We start from the raw sequence: 18615 nt of genomic DNA, 5'->3' as shown, positions 1-18615 counted from the left end.
ATGTGTAGAGGTCCAGTCAGTATCCTGTGGAAGCCTTCACCAGCTAGGAGAGAACTTACTCAAACCTCCTCCACTTCCCCCGCGTAGGAAGGATGCTTTCTCTGAGGCCAAGGTAACACACACACACACACACACACACACACCACGGTTTCTGTTCGGAAAATATGGCACGGGACATTTGAACGGCAGAATTTTAATTTATCAGACATTTGAGAAATGTTCCCGGACCCGTATGCATTGGGTGCATAACCCTGATCAGGGAGTTCTCCCACAGTGCTCAGAATGACAGAAATCACGTCTAGATTATGGTCATTTATCTTAACGGAACATGGAACTCGGATGCAACCGACGTGCGTCATTCTAACCGGATTCCCATGAGTCATTTCAAAGTGGTAGAATGGATGGGTGGCGCGTGTCCATAAGGCTTGGAGAAGATTTTCCCTAAAGTACATTTTTATTGACATTTCCAAAATGATATAGCCTAATTGGCTTACTCTTGTCTGTACAGAAATAAATAAAATCATTCAAAATAGGCTACTATACCAGAAAGCATGATTTGGCCACCKAAAAAAAAAAAGCTYGAATCGAACCAGGGTCTGTAGTGACGCCTCTAGCACTGAGATGCAGTGCCTTAGACCGCTGCACSACTCGGAAACCCAAGAAGGGCCCGCAATTTGGGCAGCGGGCGCAGCAAATTTACCAAATAGATGATATATATATTATATATTATATTATATATATAATAGATGATGGTTAAGTTGCGACTGTCAGTGAAAAGCAGAGAGACCRAGCCAGGCATATCGCAATATTAAAAAAAAAAAAAATACAATTGTGTAAAAAAACTGTTTGGGAAAACAACTAGCTATTGCTGTAAAGAGACGACAATGAAAAGTCTCCAATTATCACAAATCTTAACTTAATTGAGTTGAAAGTGTTATTGGCGCCAGCGTAGAACATCGGCCATCTCCCCCGGGGGAATGTGCATAGTCACTGTCTTTATCATTGGGTCAGTGACACTTGGTTTTGAAATAATAATCTCCTCCTCCAGGTTTAGATGGACGTCATATTCTATGAGTGTCTTCACCTTCTCGTAGGCCTTTATATTGCTCCAATGGAAATCACGTTTACCTTCGGGATTTATTTTGTTGTCTCGTAACTGGCTTTAACTTAGTGTTCAGTAGATACCAAGCCAAAGAATATCTGATAGGAACATGTAGAACGCATAGACATGTAGGTGGTGGCATGTACTAGTTGGTATAAGGCGCCATTAAGTGCTTATTTTATCAAATGGGTGTCATATAGTAGCCGATCAATAACCCTTCGGTCATTTGGGATCCGGGGGAGAGGCGGGTGGCGCCACAATAACACTGTAATTAAACATAGTACAAACAACCACACGCTGAGTACCTTCATCAAGAAAAGACCAAAACGAGGACAACGAGTGGAAAGGCAGCCGAGGGGAATTCCCACACGGCCCTGAACCAACTTCATTACACTGGAATAAAAGCTGGAATGTAACTGGAGTGGGAACGTGGACGGGGCAGCTTACCAGTTAATCTTTCGGATCAGTCCTGCAGCAGGTAGTGAGTTCGTACTTTCCTACCAACTCACTTGACTCTGTAGACAGCCCAGCTACCCCCCACCAGCACCCCTCCCTACTGTCATATCACCAGTTCTCTCCCTCGCGACATCCTGTACCTACTCTGTACATGTACCCCGCCTGATTATGAGCTGGAGCCGGTCCACTTGTTAGAACTCTGCTCACAGAGCCTTCTTGTGATAGCTCCTGGAGGCCCTGTTACTATTAGCGCATGCAGACGCAAAGTTGACTAGCTCGTTATTTACCGCGGATACCCCATTAATATCCCCATTCCCCTGCAATCAACTTTTATGGTCCTCCTATGGAGGGGCATCTTTCATGTAAACTAATGTTACCTTCCAAGTTTAGAAAATACATGGTTGAAGTAGACGGCAATGGTTTTGAATCCTCACTGTATGTGTTGCAGCATGTTTTAATCAACATTGAGCTTTCGTTTACAATCAGTAACGGTATAAACACCCATTTTCTCCACAAAGGACATTCACCAATGCCCTCAGGTGAAGACCCATATCCATAGGCTGGGGGTCAGCTTACATTATAGTTGAATCATTTTCCTACATTCACTTTTAGTGGAAAGTCCGCTCGGGAAAGAGGGATCCTATTGCACGTTAATCAACTGTTAAAATGTCTTTCTATCATCTCATGTGTCCTGTCTTTCTATCCAATCTGCCTGGCCTGGCTGTTTGTTTATGACTGCTGTCCATATGCCCTGTTTGCTGAGAAATGTGGCCTACTGCCTCTCCGCGTCCGTAGCTCAGGTCAGACTCCATGGCACGGTGTCGGTAAGAGTGAAGCGGCGAGCAAGTTAGGACAAGATCGGGGCTGTAAGGAGCCGGGTGACAGCAGGAGAAGAAGAGAGGGAGGGGGCGGGGATATGTTTGGTGGAGCGCTGCTGTTGCTGAGCTATTACTCTTGCCATGGCTCATTGAGCTGGCACTAATCAAACAACAGAGAGAGAGAAAGAGAGAGCGAGAGATAAAGGCAGAGAGAGGGTGAAGAAAACAGCCTCCATTCCTCTCCTGCTCTCATTGAGCCTGGTGAGCCAGCAGCAGTACTGACTCCTCTGCTGTCCTCAGCCTATAGGTGGTTGATTACATGCTCAGTCATGGCCCAGGCGCTCACATCACACCTATGTGAGACATACTGTTTATACTCTGGATACCATCGACTCAAGTTTGTTAACTCATGCTCGGCCTGGCAAGGCCACTGATAGAAGTCTTACTTGGGTGACCTGCTCTGCCGCATTACTCCCTGCTGATATAGACTTATTAAACGCACATTCCACGTCACTTGCAGTTATTAGTACAGCGTTCAAACGAGAACACATCTCGCTGAAGCACTTAAACGGGGCTGTACACAATCCCGTTGTCATCACCTTGTGCTTTGCTGGCGCCCATAAAAAGAGCGCATCTTGCCAAGGGACTCACTAATAGTCTAGAAGCATCACTACTTCATCGAACATAATGTCCCTTGCGAGCTACATGATGTACTTCTGTATTCTTGGACCTAGAGAGAGACGCTTCTCTAAGTAATCAGCACAAGTGGCACTTCGTGGTATCCTCATTGCGTTTACCCCATTCTCTGCATGTTCTACTGCTTGAGTTCAACGAGCCTTGGCTCGACATCGGGATCGTAGACAAGTCTAGCTACTGACGTTACCACTATGGTAGAAAATTGTAAGTGATGAAAGCATTAAGAATAAATATGCATTACATTCATCTTCTGTAACCTGATCATGAGACCTAAAGTACGGACACGAGTATGACTGCGTGGGATTGTTCTCCTGGTGCACGCCCTAGAAAGCGCATGTACTCTTACACTTTACTAAGGAAATGCTGTAAATTATTGCACACGTTGTATTATAGCCTTGGGTGAGCAAGCACGAATTGCTGAACTCTAGCAGGAGACGCGTAGCGGTCAGAGGACGGAATAACGAAAAAAAAGCTAAGCCGTAAAAGGCATCTCTAAGCCTTGGCAAGGGTTGCTCTGAATTAAGGTGAAAAAAGCCTCTAAAGCAAATTAGGGCGTGGTCGACGGGTGCGAAGCCTTCTTGGCAGCCGTTCACCGGTCAGCGAGACGTTTATTGTTGTCATGATCTCGTTTCCCCTACAGGGCCTTATCTTTTAATTTTCCTCACTCCGGGTCACTGTGGATTGCCCCCCCCAAAATACAAAGGAGGAAAAAAAGCCTTTTGGGAAGGGGTTACTACAAAGAAGGGAAATAGAAAAAACAAAAAGAGAGGGGGCTGCTTCATCGGGTTCATTTAAGAGGAGGAACATAGTCTGAGTTGACGAGGACAGCAGCTTGAGGTACCCAAGAAAGGAACATAGCCTGTGAAGCCCTCAAAGCAACGATTGGTACCGATTCCTCTTCTCTTCCTGCAAATAAAGAACAATGTAGAATTTTCTCCCAGCTGTCAGGGAGAGGCCTCTGTGCTTGCATATGTTTATGAATAATATCAGGATGCATGGCGCGCTCGAGATTGGGTTATTTCCTAGCTTTGAACACATAATGAAACTCTGGTTTCTGGCTTCTAATGCTTTCTCCACTAGGAAATTGTAGAAAACATGAATAGCTCCCGCACTTTAGATGTGGGTTTAAACCCTGAAGACTAATGAAATCTTAGTGGTCAAGCTTTACGGTGCACCCTATACATAATCTGCAGGGTAGTGCAGTCCAATGTTTACAGTAATGATGTTTGCTTCACCTACCTAGTAGCTCATTACTTAGGCTCACCACTATTATAGTACGCTCCCTGCTGTCTGTTGTTAGACGAGGGTAAATACGGACTAACGCTTGTTTGTAATAGTAGTTTTGCACATCTCGTGTTCAGGTTATTCCAATTTTTCAGTCTTGAGGCTGGCATAACACATTGTTGAGTGATGTGGCGTATTTTCGGTTACTTTTTAAATTGAGTTCATAACTATTAGAGATCTCTGTGATGTAATTGGGCCGAGCTTTTAAACCCTTATATGATTAGTACCTAAATATCACGTCAATACCATCTTGGTAGAATACCAAGAGATGTTTCAAGATATAGTCAGTGTTTCCCTAGGTATTATGTCATGTGTCATGGACGAGTCGTCAGTCGTGCAGACACGCTTATGTTACTTAGGGGGTTCGTGGGGGCATTCTATAGCAATCTATAATGATTATGTACAGGAGGAATCAGCATGTAGAGATAGTTATCTGGAACAATATTCGCAGTAGCACAAAGACGCACTCTAGCGGGAGATAAGTTACCTTTCTAATTTATCTGACTTAGACAATTTAATTTCCTGCACGTTTGGTAGAAATGTCTCTCTCTCTCTCTCGCGCACTCGCGTTTAATTTTTATTTAATAAGCAAAGGTAAGAATTATCATCCTCCTACTATGTGACAAATGGGTTTTAGACCTCGCCTCAGCATAGTAGAGATTGTCTCAGGTGTCCATAGACCTACAATATTGTTAAATGTAAGATGCATCACTGTAGATGGTTTATTTAACATAGCAAGAGAGGGGCTATGTATCACCGAAAGGGATTGTATCTGGGCAGATCTTTATACTGCTGTTGAGAAATCTGGTGACAAGTCGAAATAGAGGAGCGGACTTCTTGTGTCTGTTAGCCAATTTAGGTTAGTTTGATGATTAGTATCACAGACCAAGTTGGTACACTACAGCATCAACTAGGTCATCTATATTGTGTCATATCATTGCCACATTTTTCTCTATACGATTTTTTTTTTATAATGTTGAGCTCATATGTCACAATTTGTAGACGTAGAGTTATCCAGTCTAGATTGTCATGATTTCTAATTTTTGGGACGCGCTCTCGCTCAGTTTTGGATAGGGCGATCAGGATGCATATTGAGATATACTGCGCTTTAGATAGAGAAGTCCTCAGACAATATGCAACCTGACAAGTGCATTACAACTGTCTCCTGTTATGCTGTGGATGTTTCGAGTAAATATTTCACAAGGTCAATATTGATGCATCTTGTGACACATGTGTGGTACTCGACTCACGTGGAGACGTCTAATACTTGCTGTAATTTCATTCTACGTATCTCTTCCTTCTTCCATTTTGGGATTGGCAAGCGCGTTGTCTCAGTGAGTAGCTCGTGGTGAAACTTTTGTGATCGTGGTCGGATATGATTATGCCATGCGCTTCGAGATATTTGTATTTTCTCGAGTACTGTGGTGGAGTAGGTAATATTGTACTGAATCATTGTTATTCCATCACCACTCGCACGAATGGTTACTGAAGATCCTGTTTGGGTGTTTAGGATAGATTATTTGGCACTATCTCACCTGCCATGAGGAAAATTTCAACATGAAAATGTGGCCCGAGTTTTCGCTTATAGAGTTGGTCGATAGCATGCTAAACCTGTTGTACTTCGGCACCAGATAACTACACTTAATATGCAGGGAAATCACCAGATAAGATGTTGACGTTTGTACATTCTTTTTTGCATGGTCGCTGATAGTCCTCATTCAGAGTCCGGTAGCTCTCTTCTCCCTGATGGTGCTTTGTCGGTCTTCTATCACCTACTCCTCACTACCGCAGGAATGAGCAGAAAGAGCAACCTACCATACTGACGCCCGTGTGTCATACAAAATGAGACATAGAACCACACGTGACTAGACTCGGCCTCCAAGCACTCATCTTTCAGAACGGGCCGAGGTAACAGAATGGCTGCCCAGACACGTACAAGTAAGCCAGTCCCTTCTGGCGATCTTAGCACTAAGCAGACCGTTGCAATCTCCACTATGCCAGACACCTCCTCACTTATCCGAAGAGACCCCAGAGATCTTCATCAACTACCCCCTGAACCTTCAACCTCCCCTGTCGGACGCTTCCACTGGGACTTTGGCAGCTCCCCGTCGTCCCCCGGCACGCCCCCGGGCACCCCTCTCCCGCGTCCCCGACGGAGCGCCCCTCAGCGCTAGTCAGAACAGTCTCTGCCCGCTCCCGCTGCCCATCATGGCGCCCCCTGTGCCCCTCGCCACAACTCCAACTCTCCTCCCCAGCTCCCCAAACTCCCCCCAAAGACCTACAAGAGGAGCTGTTGCCGCCCGTTACAGGCCTCTCATTGGTGGAGAACACGGACACTAGCCAATGAGGAGCCTTCTGCTTCTTTTGTTGTTATTGTTTTTGTTGTCAACATGGAGCCTTTGAGTTGCTCCACACAATACAAAACTACAAACAAACTATGTCCTACATTAAACTATGAACTAATGACCTGCATCAGACTATGAACTATGACCTGATGCACTGGGCGGATAAAAACAAACAAACGAATCATGATTTTTAAAGCTACTGATCGTAAAGAAGACTTAGTTTCCAACCACACTCCAAACCCGCCAACTCATCTCCTGCCAACGCCTCTCAGGAATCAGTAGCTCCGCCTTCATGCCAATAGAAAATTACACCACAGTGTGCCAGCCAATGAACAAGTAGCCTCAAGACACTGATTCAAACTCCTCCTCTTCTGTGTGTGTGTGTGTGTGTGTGTGTGTGTGTGTGTGTGTGTGTGTGTGTGTGTGTGTGTGGTGTGTGTGTGTGTGTGTGTGTGTGTGTGTGTGTCACATACCTGTACACATCACATCACATGTCATTGTGTTTCTTTCTTGGTACAGACATCCCACTCTGTGCTAGAGTGGACAGGATAGTAAGATATGCTCTGGCAGTCGCCCTCTTCCTACCCTGACAAGTATTTTGATGTTTTCCCCCCCCCGGGCTCTCCAGCCTGTCCTGGTCCAGTGTGGTAACCCCCATACTCTTGTGGTTCCGTTGTTCCATTGGCACACTGTAGTGCTAGGAACAGCATTCACTCACTCCACCCAGGAGTCAGTCCTGTCCTGTCCTGTGGCTCGCAGACTTGACGGACTGACAGTCACTGGACTTATTCGGACCTCGCTGCTCTTTTAATGATCAAACTTATCAATTGCTCTTAGTTCTGTCTGGAGCAAGCATGAGCAGAGTGTTTTCAGAATCCTGAGGCCTRTCAACTCTTCCCATTGTGTTCTGTTGTTCTTCTACTAAACTCTAACTTAGTAGCCAAAGTTTGTATTTGATGCAGGGGGATAACTAAGGGATACATAGTTTTTTTTGTTGAGGAATGATAAGACAAACTAAAAATAAGATGCAAATTATATTTCATTCATTCAGAACTGACTGAAAGCGATTTGCTACGGTGTGCGACTAATGAATAAACCCCCCTCCCTGGTCGTAGCTACACCCTCTACTTCAGATGTTAGCCTTTAATCCCACAGCACTGACCTCTAACCTATAACCTGAGGCAGGGAGCCATTCAGAATGAGGGAGAGAGACAGACGGATGGGAGGACCGATTGACGGAGAGTGTAGGGTAGGATCCACTTGCACATTTAGCTGGGGCAGGGCAGCGTTGTCTACCCTCATCAGTCATATGATGGAGAAGTCTGTCTGTGTCTGGACTATAGAAAACGATAGAGGCCTCTAGTGGCCAAAAGGCTATATTAGCATGGGCAGCGCCATTGAGGGCTTCCACCGTGCTTCCGCCATTTTAAAGTAGTCAAGGTAGTCAACTGGGTGGGGATTCCTGTGAGTTGTAGCCTCAATGGCACTACCCATGCTGTCACAGACGTTATAATGGCACTGATATAAATTAGTTCTCTATCTATCTCTATGGAGCTGCCCATTTTGTCACAGATATAAATGAGTTCTCTATCTCTATGGAGCTGCCCATGCTGTCACAGACGCTATAATGGCACTGATATAAATGAGTTCTCTATCTATCTCTATGGAGCTGCCCATGCTGTCACAGACGCTATAATGGCACTGATATAAATGAGTRCTCTATCTATCTCTATGGAGCTGCCCATGCTGTCACAGACGCTATAATGGCACTGATATAAATGAGTCCTCTATCTATCTCTTATGTCTGGACAAAGCCCAGATCGAGGAAGAAGAGTAGGATGATTGGCATCAACATTGAGATATCTCTTTCTCTGGCCAGGGAGGTGGTAACTATAGCAGCCAGACGTTTCTTTCTCCAGCTCCTTAAAGAGATACTTTGGGGTTTTATCCCCAGTGTACTTCCCCAGAGTCAGATGAACTTGTGTATACCATTTTTACATCTCTGTTGTCCAGCGTGAAGGAGGTTAGAGGTTATTTCGTGAGCCAATGCTAACTAGCGTTAGCGCAATGACTGGAAGTCTATGGGTATCTACTAGCATGCTCCTTTTTTAAAGCTAGCCTGGTCCCAGATCTGTTTGGCCTACTCTGTTCTCTTATGGCCATTTGTCATGACAATTCCATATGGTGTTGGCAAGAACAGACTGGCAGCCACGGCTAGCTGAAAAGCCAAGATAATGTCTTAACCCAAACTAAGTGCCCCTAAAGGTTTGTGCTGCTGTCTGTCTGTCCAACACTATCTGCAGCTCTTCTACCATCATCCCCAGTACTGTACCAGCCTGCAGTGTCGGTATGGAAATTCAGCACTGGACGCCTCATACGCATCAACCCCACCAAAAGCCTGGAACAAATGGACAAACAGCTCCTCTAGTGGACAAACTGGGGACTGCTCCACAGCGCCCCTAGTGGATAGGAGAACAAACAGCTCCCCGAGTGGACAAACTGGGGACTGCTCCACAGCGCCCCTAGTGGATAGGAGAACAAACAGCTCCCGAGTGGACAAACTGGGGACTGCTCCACAGCGCCCCTAGTGGATAGGAGGACAAACAGCTCCCCGAGTGGACAAACTGGGGACTGCTCCACAGCGCCCCTAGTGGATAGGGGGACAAACAGCTCCCCGGGTGGACAAACTGGGAACAAGTGGCTGTTTCAGATATCTGGACTCTATTAACCAGGTGTCAACTGTCCTCTCTCTCTCCTCTCAAAAATGCCATTTCATTTTAAAATAGTGAAATAACATGCATCATGCTCAGATGTGCCTTTTTTATTTCGTTTTCTTTACAGAGTAAGCGAAAAGGTGTCTTTAAATGCTATTAAAAACAACTGATACGATAAATAAATACGGTTGGCTATGTAAATGCTTAGATCAAAAATATGTACACTACAAATGTTTGTGGATACTGTGCATATAACATGTATACACTAACTAAATAATTTGTATAAAGTGATTTCTCATTATCGTTGTATTATATTTTATATATATTTACCCTCCACTGCACCCCTTTGGTCAAACGTTGCCTATCAATCCAATGTTGCTACAGTCAGATAAAACGGGTCATTGTCTGTAAACTAAAAGTAGGTGACACAATCTCCCCCAGCAGACCTCGAATGCCGACCCTGGGAGTTAAACGGAAGAAAGACGTGTATCCCTACGCTGAGTTCCAGATGTACTTGTGTTGTCTTGCCAACTGTTATGCTGTTGTCTTGCCAACTGTTATGGTGTTGTCTTGCCAACTGTTATGCTGTTGTCTTGCCAACTGTTATGTTGTCACACCGCTGGTGGTAGTGGAGGGAAACGCACTTTTACGTTCCTTTTTTGCTGCCTAACAGTTTTACCCACAGTTTACTCACAGTTTTACAGAAAAATTCACTCCATTATTGTCAGTGTTACTTTTTCCGTCACAACAGGCGATCAGAGTTTTCCCACCTATTTTTATTCTCCCACTAACATCACTGACCACAAGTCACGGGTTATTATGGCATTGTACTGTACGTATGTTGTCGTGACACGTGTGAGGATGACCGTAGGAGTTGGCAATACAGTACAAACAGATGTGGGACTTGGGTTAATTTCTCTTCTCCTCCAAGCCAGTGTAAAATAATGAAAATATGGCACCATCTTCCKTACATAGTGCACTACTTTTGAACAGAGCCCCATAGAGTCCTGGTAAAAAGTAGTGCACTATGTAGGGAATAGGGTGCCGTTTGGGATGTAGACAAAGTAAATGTACAGTTAAACATCACGCAGAGCACTTAGTGACTTAGAAGTACCGCCTCCTAACTAATGATGCCTTCTGATAGGTCTGCTTCCTTTGTAGTACCGCCTCCTAACTAATGATGCCTTCTGATAGGTCTGCTTCCTTTGTAGTACCGCCTCCTAACTAATGATGCCTTCTGATAGGATGGGGTCTGGTTTTGAAAATACTTTCAAACGCTAATACTCTAATTATTAAAACCAAGGTTGGAATTGTTGTATTAAGACATTTTTCTGAGTGAGAAAAACAGAACACGGTCTTTAGGCGTGAAGAGGTGTCAGGGGGATGGGTCTTGTCTGTTAATGCCATGAGGTATAATGGAGACAGTCCAATGCTACTGTCAAAGAGGTCTTGTCTGTTNGGTCTTGTCTGTTAATGCCATGAGGTATAATGGAGACAGTCCAATGCTACTGTCAAAGAGGTCTTGTCTGTTTATTAAACTCACTTTCTCCATCAGGACTAAAGAAACCAGGGTTAGGCTCAATACACTGAAATTACAATTCTTGTCAATGCTTTTCAATGATGAAAATGTGGAATTTGGTTTTACTTTCTGAATTGAAATGGAATTGACCCCCAACCCTGATGACACTATGACCGATTCACACTACAGGGCCYARCCGAGCCATACTGGAKTGGATATTATCTTTTCACATTGTCCTTTTTCCAGTGTATGGTTCKAGCAACTATGATGGATACTGGATGTGTAACCAGCTCCGGTAGCTCTAATGATGCCTTCTGATAGGTCTGCTTCCTTTGTAGTACCGCCTCCTAACTAATGATGCCTTCTGATAGGTCTGCTTCCTTTGTAGTGTGGTGTGGCTCAGTAGTAAGAAACGGGTACTAGTGTACCACTTCCCCTTTCCTCGACAACATCTCCAAGCCCCTCCCACCCGAACACACGTAGCCATAGGAACCATCTGACCAGCAGCCTCTCTGCTGACCCTTGACCTCTTTCACACATGGCCACGGACACAACGGAATCTAGCCTTACGGGAACTCTTGACATCGTCCTCTGTGATGTCACATCCTGCCTTTTTTAAATGCTCACAGCGCCACTGTTCCCCTTGTTCGAACGTGGTTTCCATTGAGTCAGTCTGTAGTGTGATGTTTATTTGCAGACTTTTTATTTTCAACCCCCCCCCCCCCCCCCCCCAGGCAGTCCTACAGAATAACCCTGGGTCGTGTTCAGTAGGCGCATTACGGAAGAAAACACTCCGAGAGAGAGAGAGATGTCATCTGACTTATCCAATTAAGAAACACGTGTTTTGTGTTTTCCGTTGCAAAAAGAAAGGTTTTGCTACGGTGTGCCCTTAGGAACAGGACCCTGGTTTAGCTCCCTCTGTGGAAGTGCTTTAACAGATTGGTCCATCTGTGGGGTGGTTGGTTTATTTGATGGTGTGTGGACTTTTATAACTGTGGTTTGTATTATTAATGGTCTTGGATGAGATGAATTAATACATCACACAGTCTTAATCACATTCTGCTATCTTACGTCACATTCACTTGGTTACATCTCACATGGTGACCCTATCCTTCTGTAGTGCCCTAGTTTAGACGCAGAGCCTGGGCTGGTGCCCTAGTTTAGACCAGAGCCTGGGTTGGTGCCCTATTTTTAGACAGAGCCTGGGCTGGTGCCCTAGTTTAGACCAGAGCCTGGGCTGGTGCCCCTAGTTAGACCAGAGCCTGGGCTTGGTGCCCTAGTTTAGACCAGACTGGGCTGGTGCCTGTTTGACCAAGCCTGGGTTGTGCCCTAGTTTAGTCCAGAGCCTGGGCTGGTACCCTAGTTTTTAGACCAGAGCTTTGGGCTGGTGCCCTAGTTTGGGTTGGTGCCCTAGTTTAGACCAGAGCCTGGGCTGGTGCCCTAGTTTAGACAGAGCCTGGTTGGTGCCCTAGTTTAGACCAGAGCCTGGGCTGGTGCCCTAGTTTAGACCAGAGCCTGGGCTGGTGCCCTAGTTTAGACCAGAGCCTGGGCTCTCTGATCCTATGTAGTGCCCTACAGGTAACTGACAAAATAAAGGAAACACTTGAGGAAATTGTAAGCAGGTACTTCCACACAGGTGTGGAATTAACATCCTGTCATTCTTAGGGTCATGTATAAAAATGCTGGGCAGGCCGTGTTGGCCATTATTTTGTCTACCCTGGCTGGAAGAAATCGCAGTGACTTTGAGAGGAGTGATTTGTTGAGGCACGTTTGCTTCAGTGATGAAGACTGGTCAACTTGCTGATGTTTTCACTATATGCCATGGCCGTCTCAGTCACCAGATCTCAACCAAATTGAACACACATGGGAGATTGGGAGATATGGGAGATTCTGGAATGGCACCTGAGACAGCGTTTTCCACCATCAACAAAACACACAATTATGGAATTTCTCGTGGAAGAATGGTATCGAACACATAGCCAAGGTAAGTAGGAGTGTACCTTCTGCACCCCCTGATAAATTGAAAACTTTTTGCTAATACAAAACATTTATATAACTACTTATATAATTACATCTGAACACTGACTGAATGCGCGTACACCAAGTAAAGTATCGATTGACTTGTTGTGTTGCGGCCATAGAAATATAATCCATAGAAGGGATTTGGAACCTTTTCACTGGTAAACTCATAGGTACACTCAAAATGGCTGCCGGGTCTGATTTTAATAGGCACTTTCGTTCTATGGATTCTATTTATCTTTGTCCTGTCAGTGAATAGCTAATAGGCCTTTCGCAAATTTCAAAAATACAATTGTGGGGAAATACGTTTGGAAAGCAACTGCTGAAAAGAGAAGATTTAATCTGTCCGTACAGGCTACTATTTTCTATATCAACAGCGACGAACGGAACTGTTTTTCAAAGTAACTCGAGCATATTTTGAGACCATCATCGGTGAGAAGGCTAGGCTACGCATATTCATGCTACCTTTATCATCGGGTGAGTAAGTGCTCCTGGAAAGTTGATTTAGTAGCCTATAATATATATTTCCTCCTAATATTGTACAATCTGTCTCTCCCTTTTTATTGCCCCTCGGCCCATGTCAAGACGAGATCGTTTTTATTAATCTGTTTGACAGCGGAAAGGGGGATTCCTAGTCAGTTGTACAACTGAATGTGTCCAACTGAAGTGTGTCTTCTGCATTTAAACACAACCCCTCTGAATCAGAGAGGTGCGGAGGAGGCTGGCTTAATCGACATCCACGTTTTCAGCACCACGGGGAACAGTAGGGTTAACTGCCTTGCTCAGGGGCAGAACGACAGATTTTTACCTTGTCAGCTCGGGGATTCGATCCAGCAACCTTTCGGGTTACTGGCCCAACGCTCTAAGACAGATTTTAAAAAATTAAAGTAAAAGATTCTGATCACGTCTCCTTTCATGTATGCCAAAATAACGTAGATTTCCATGAAATGTGTTTATAAAAATTTCCCCATGTGTGGAAATCCTCAAACGCTGAACTTTATTCAACTATGTGATGAAATGTGACYTTAGAATGTGTTATTACATTTTCCTGTAAACAGAGAATTGGGCACCATTTGGGACACAGGTGTCTCTTCATTTCTCCTGAATGTCCAGAGTCTTTTTTTTAAATTCAGGACCTCTGTGTTGGTCAGAGCGACTGATCTGGGATGAGTTGAAATCGCTTCTGATTTTTCAAGTGTTCTTCTTGTTGCAGGATATTTCGTATCTATTTCTCTTTAGGGGCCCTTGTACGGTAGCACTGTGACAGGGATGTCTAGTGTGTAATGTTAGTCATGCAGGCTGGTCAATCTTTCAGATGATGCTGCAGTGCAGACCTTAAAGATGGAATCTGCAGTGGGGGGGAAACGGTGCCACTGGCTGCCTCACCACCATTGTTATTGTTTTTGTTGCAGACCTTAGACTGTCTGTGATCAGTATTATCTCTCACACACAGTACAGTCTCTCTCTCACACACACACAGTACAAATTCTCTCTTTCACACAGTACAGTTTCTCACACACAGTACAGTCTCTCTCTCACACACACAGTACAAAGTCTCCCTCTTTCTCTCTCTCACACAGTACAGAGTATCTCTCTCTCTCACACACACAGTACAAAGTCTCTCTCACACACACACACAGTACAAAGTCTCTCTCTATCTCTCTCTCACACAGTACAGAGTATCTCTCTCTCTCTCTCACACACACAGTACTGCAGACCTCATGGGTTGGTCTCTCAAATGATGGTCTCTCTCACACAGTGCTGTTGGTCCTCTGGGTTGATCTCGTGACAGACCATAAATGCTAATCAAGTAGCCAGCATGCAAGAGATTTTTGTTGCTGTTCTGATTGCTCGGATGGTGTCCCACAGTGCTGTAGACCTCTGGGTTAGTCTGTCAAACAGTCTTTCAGATGGTCTATATCTCACACGGTGCTGCAGACTGTTGGACTGGTCTCTTAGATTATCCCTCTCACACACACAGTGCTGTAGTCTTTGTCGGGTTGATCTCTCAAATAGTGCTGCAGACTTCTAGGTTGGTCTCACAGACAGTCTCCCTCTCTCAGACAGTGCTGCAGGGCCCCTCACTGTCTTCCTCGCTCTCATCCCACACCGCAACACCCCCCATGGCTCCTGCCTGGACGTGGCCAACTCTCGGCTGGGTTTGGAACCTAGAAGACGGGGGGAATGAGACTGGAATGAGACAGGGAATTAGACCCTTCTTTTAACCTGTATTATACTGTAAAAGGAACCAGTATTATACTGTAAAAGGAACCAGTATTATACTGTAAAAGGAACCAGTATTATACTGTAAAAGGAACCAGTATTCCTTACCGTAGCTTTTTGAAGTTAGGAAATGTCTGCCTCTCAGTGGCTTGAACCGGTCTGAAGCCTTGTGGTGTATTCTCCTTTACGGGGGCTGCGTCTCCCTAGTTCACACCGTGATAAGGGAACAGGATTAGATGTCTACAGTTCACACAGTGATAAGGGAACAGGATTAGATATCTCTCCAGTTCACACCGTGACAAGGGAACAGGATTAGATATCTCTCCAGTTCACACCGTGACAAGGGAACCATCCACGTTTTCAGCACCAACGGGAACAGTAGGTTAACTGCCTGCTCAGGGCAGAACGACAGATTTATTACCTTGCAGCTCACAGAACTCGGATTTCTGATACCATCGCGAACCATTTCGGTAGTTGATGCCCAACGCTTAACAAAGACAGATTAAGTTTTTTAGTTTAAGTAAAAGATTCCGATCACGTCTCTTTCTGAACTGTATGCATATCAAAAAACGCTATTCATCGTGAGTTCCATGAAATGTGTTTATAAAATAATTTCCCCAGTGGTGGAATCGTCAAACGCTGACACTATTCTCAACTATGTGTGAATACTTGACTTACGAATTGTGTTATTAGATACTTTTTCCTATCTGAAACAGAAATGCGGGACACCATTATGGGCGACAGGAGTGTCCTTATTCTCACTGAATGTCCAGAGTTTTCTTTATTAAATTCGAGGACCCATCTGTTTGTCAGAGCGATCATTCTGCGGTATAGAGTTGAGAGCAATCAGCTTCTGTTTTCCCATGAATTCTATCTTGTGGCAAGATTTATTTCGTATCTATATTTTTTAGGGCCCTATGAAATACGGTATGGCACTAGTGACAGGAGATATGTCCTAGTGTGTAATGCTAGGTACTCCAGGGCACCTTGGTCAATCTTTCAGATAATGCTGCAGTGCAGACCCAAGATGGAATTCGTCGAGTGGGGGGAACAGGTGCCACTGGCTGCCCCTCCACCACCATTGTTATTGTTTTTTTGCAGACCTTAGACTGTCGTTATCAGTATTATCTCTCACACACATGACAGTCTTCTCTCATCCACACCCACACAACAGTACAATTCTCTCTTTCACACAGTACAGTTTCTCCACGACACAGTAACAGTCTCTCTCTCACACACACAGTACAAAGTCTCCTCTTTCTACTCTCTCCACACAGTACAGAGTATCTCTCTCTTCACACACACTACCAACGATCTCTCTACACACACACACAGTAACAAAGTCCTCTTCATCTCTCTCTCACACAGTACAGAGTATCTCTCTTCTCTCTCTCACAACACACACAGTACTGACGACCTCATGGGTTGGTCTCTCCAGAATGATGTCTCTCTCACATCAGCTGTCTGTTGTCCTCTGGGTTGATCTTCGTGACAGACCATAAATGCTAATCAAGTAGCCAGCATGCAAGAGTATTTTGTTTGCTGGTCGATTGCTCGGATGGTGTCCCACAGTGCTGTAGACCCTTGGTTAGTCTGTCAAACAGTCTTTCAGATGGTCTATATCTCACACGTGCTGCAGACTGTTGGACTGGTCTCTTAGATTATCTCCTCTCACACACACAGTGCTGTAGTCTTTGTCGGGTTGATCTTCAAATAGTGCTGCAGACTCTAGTTGGTCTCACAGACAGTCTCCCTCTCTCAGACAGTGCTGCAGGGCCCCTCACTGTCTCCTCCGCTCTCATCCACACCGCAACACCCCCCATGCTCCTGCCTGACGTGGCCAACTCTCGCTGGGTTTGGAACCTAGAAGACGGGGAATGAGACTGGAATGAGACAGGGAATTAGACCCTCTTTTAACCTGTATTATACTGTAAAAGAACCAGTAGTATACGTAAAAGGAGACCATATATAACGTTAAAAGGAACCAGTATTATACTGTAAAAGGAACCAGTATTCCTTACCGTAGCTTTTTGAGTTGAGAAATGTCTGCCTCTCAGTGGCTTGAACCGGTCTGAAGCCTTGTGGTGTATTCTCCTTTACGGGGGCTGCGGCTCCTAGCTACACCGTGATAAAGAACAGGATTAGATGTCTACAGTTCACACAGTGATAAGGGAACAGGATTAGATATCTCTCCAGTTCACACCGTGACAAGGAACAGGATTAATATCTCTCCAGTTCACACCGTGACAAGGGAACAGGAATTAGATGTCTCTCCAGTTCACACCGTGACAAGGAACAGGATTAGATATCTCTCCAGTTCCATAACCGTGACAAGGGAACAGATGGATTAGATATCTCTCCAGTTCACACCGTGATAAGGGAAAAGATTAGATATCTCTCCAGTTCACACCGTGAAAGGGAACAGGATTAGATATCTCTCCAGTTCACACCGTGACAAGGGAACAGAGTTAGATATCTCTCCAGTTCACACCGTGATAAGGGAACAGGATTAGATATCTCTCCAGTTCACACCGTGACAAGGGAACAGGATTAGATTCTCTCCAGTTCACACCGTGATAAGGAACAGGATTAGATATCTCTCCAGTTCACACCGTGACAAGGGAACAGGATTAGATTCTCTCCAGTTCACACCGTGATAAGGGAACAGGATTAGATATCTCTCCAGTTCACACCGTGACAAGGGAACAGGATTAGATATCTCTCCAGTTCACACCGTGACAAGGGAACAGGATTAGATACTCTCCAGTTCACACCGTGACAAGGGAACAGGATTAGATGTCTCTCCAGTTCACACCATGATAAGGAACAGGATTAGATGTCTCAGTTCACACCGTGATAAGGGAACAGGATTAGTATTCTCTCCAGTTCACACCGTGACAGGGAACAGGATTAATATCTCTCCAGTTCACACCGTGACAAGGGAACAGGATTAGATATCTCTCCATCACACCGTGATAAGGGAACAGGATTAGATATCTCTCCAGTTCCACACCGTGACAAGGGAACAGGATTAGATATCTCCAGTTCACACCGTGATAAGGGAACAGGATTATGATATCTCTCCAATTCACACCGTGACAAGGAACAGGATTAGATATCTCTCCAGTTCACACCGTGATAAGGAACAGGATTAGAATCTCTCCAGTTCACACCGTGAAGGGAACAGGATTAGATATCTCTCCAGTTCACACCGTGACAAGGGAACAGGATTAGAGTCTCTCCGTATTCCACACCGATAAGGGAACAGGATGATAATGTCTCCCTAGTTCACACCGTGATAAGGGAACAGGATTAGATGTCTCCCAGTTCACACCGTGATAAGGAACAGGATTAGATATTCTCCAGTTCACACGTGACATGGGAACAGGATTGATGTCTCTCCAGTCACACCATCGAATAAGGGAACAGGATTAGATAT

General features: G+C 44.9%; 2 protein-coding genes across 3 annotated transcripts in view; one reads left to right on the top strand and one right to left on the bottom strand.

The window, feature by feature from the left end:
- sos2 (son of sevenless homolog 2 (Drosophila)) overlaps nt 1–7126 on the top strand; it is a 70124-nt gene extending 62998 nt beyond the window's left edge. The window contains 6 exon segments of the mRNA XM_070438473.1: nt 9–112; nt 6358–6418; nt 6421–6514; nt 6516–6577; nt 6580–6642; nt 6645–7126. Coding sequence (XP_070294574.1) covers nt 9–112; nt 6358–6418; nt 6421–6514; nt 6516–6577; nt 6580–6642; nt 6645–6703 — 443 coding nt within the window. The 3' untranslated portion in view covers nt 6704–7126.
- A 6709-nt stretch (nt 7127–13835) lies between these two features.
- LOC112069260 (uncharacterized) overlaps nt 13836–18615 on the bottom strand; it is a 32017-nt gene continuing 27237 nt past the window's right edge. Inside the window, exons 8-9 of one of the 2 annotated variants that reach the window (XM_024136558.2) lie at nt 15285–15379; nt 13836–15121 (exon numbers count right to left, since the gene is read on the bottom strand). In XM_024136558.2, the coding sequence (XP_023992326.1) occupies nt 15013–15121; nt 15285–15379 (204 nt within the window). In that variant the 3' untranslated portion in view covers nt 13836–15012. Of the gene's footprint in view, nt 15144–15284; nt 15380–18615 lie in introns of both variants that reach the window. The other variant, XM_024136559.2, reaches the window with a different exon arrangement.

This window comes from Salvelinus sp. IW2-2015, unplaced genomic scaffold (assembly GCF_002910315.2).
Source record: "Salvelinus sp. IW2-2015 unplaced genomic scaffold, ASM291031v2 Un_scaffold957, whole genome shotgun sequence".
Classification (NCBI taxonomy): Eukaryota; Metazoa; Chordata; class Actinopteri; order Salmoniformes; family Salmonidae; genus Salvelinus; species Salvelinus sp. IW2-2015.
Note: the sequence above shows the minus strand (reverse complement) of the source record. Positions and strands in the feature narration are given on the sequence as shown.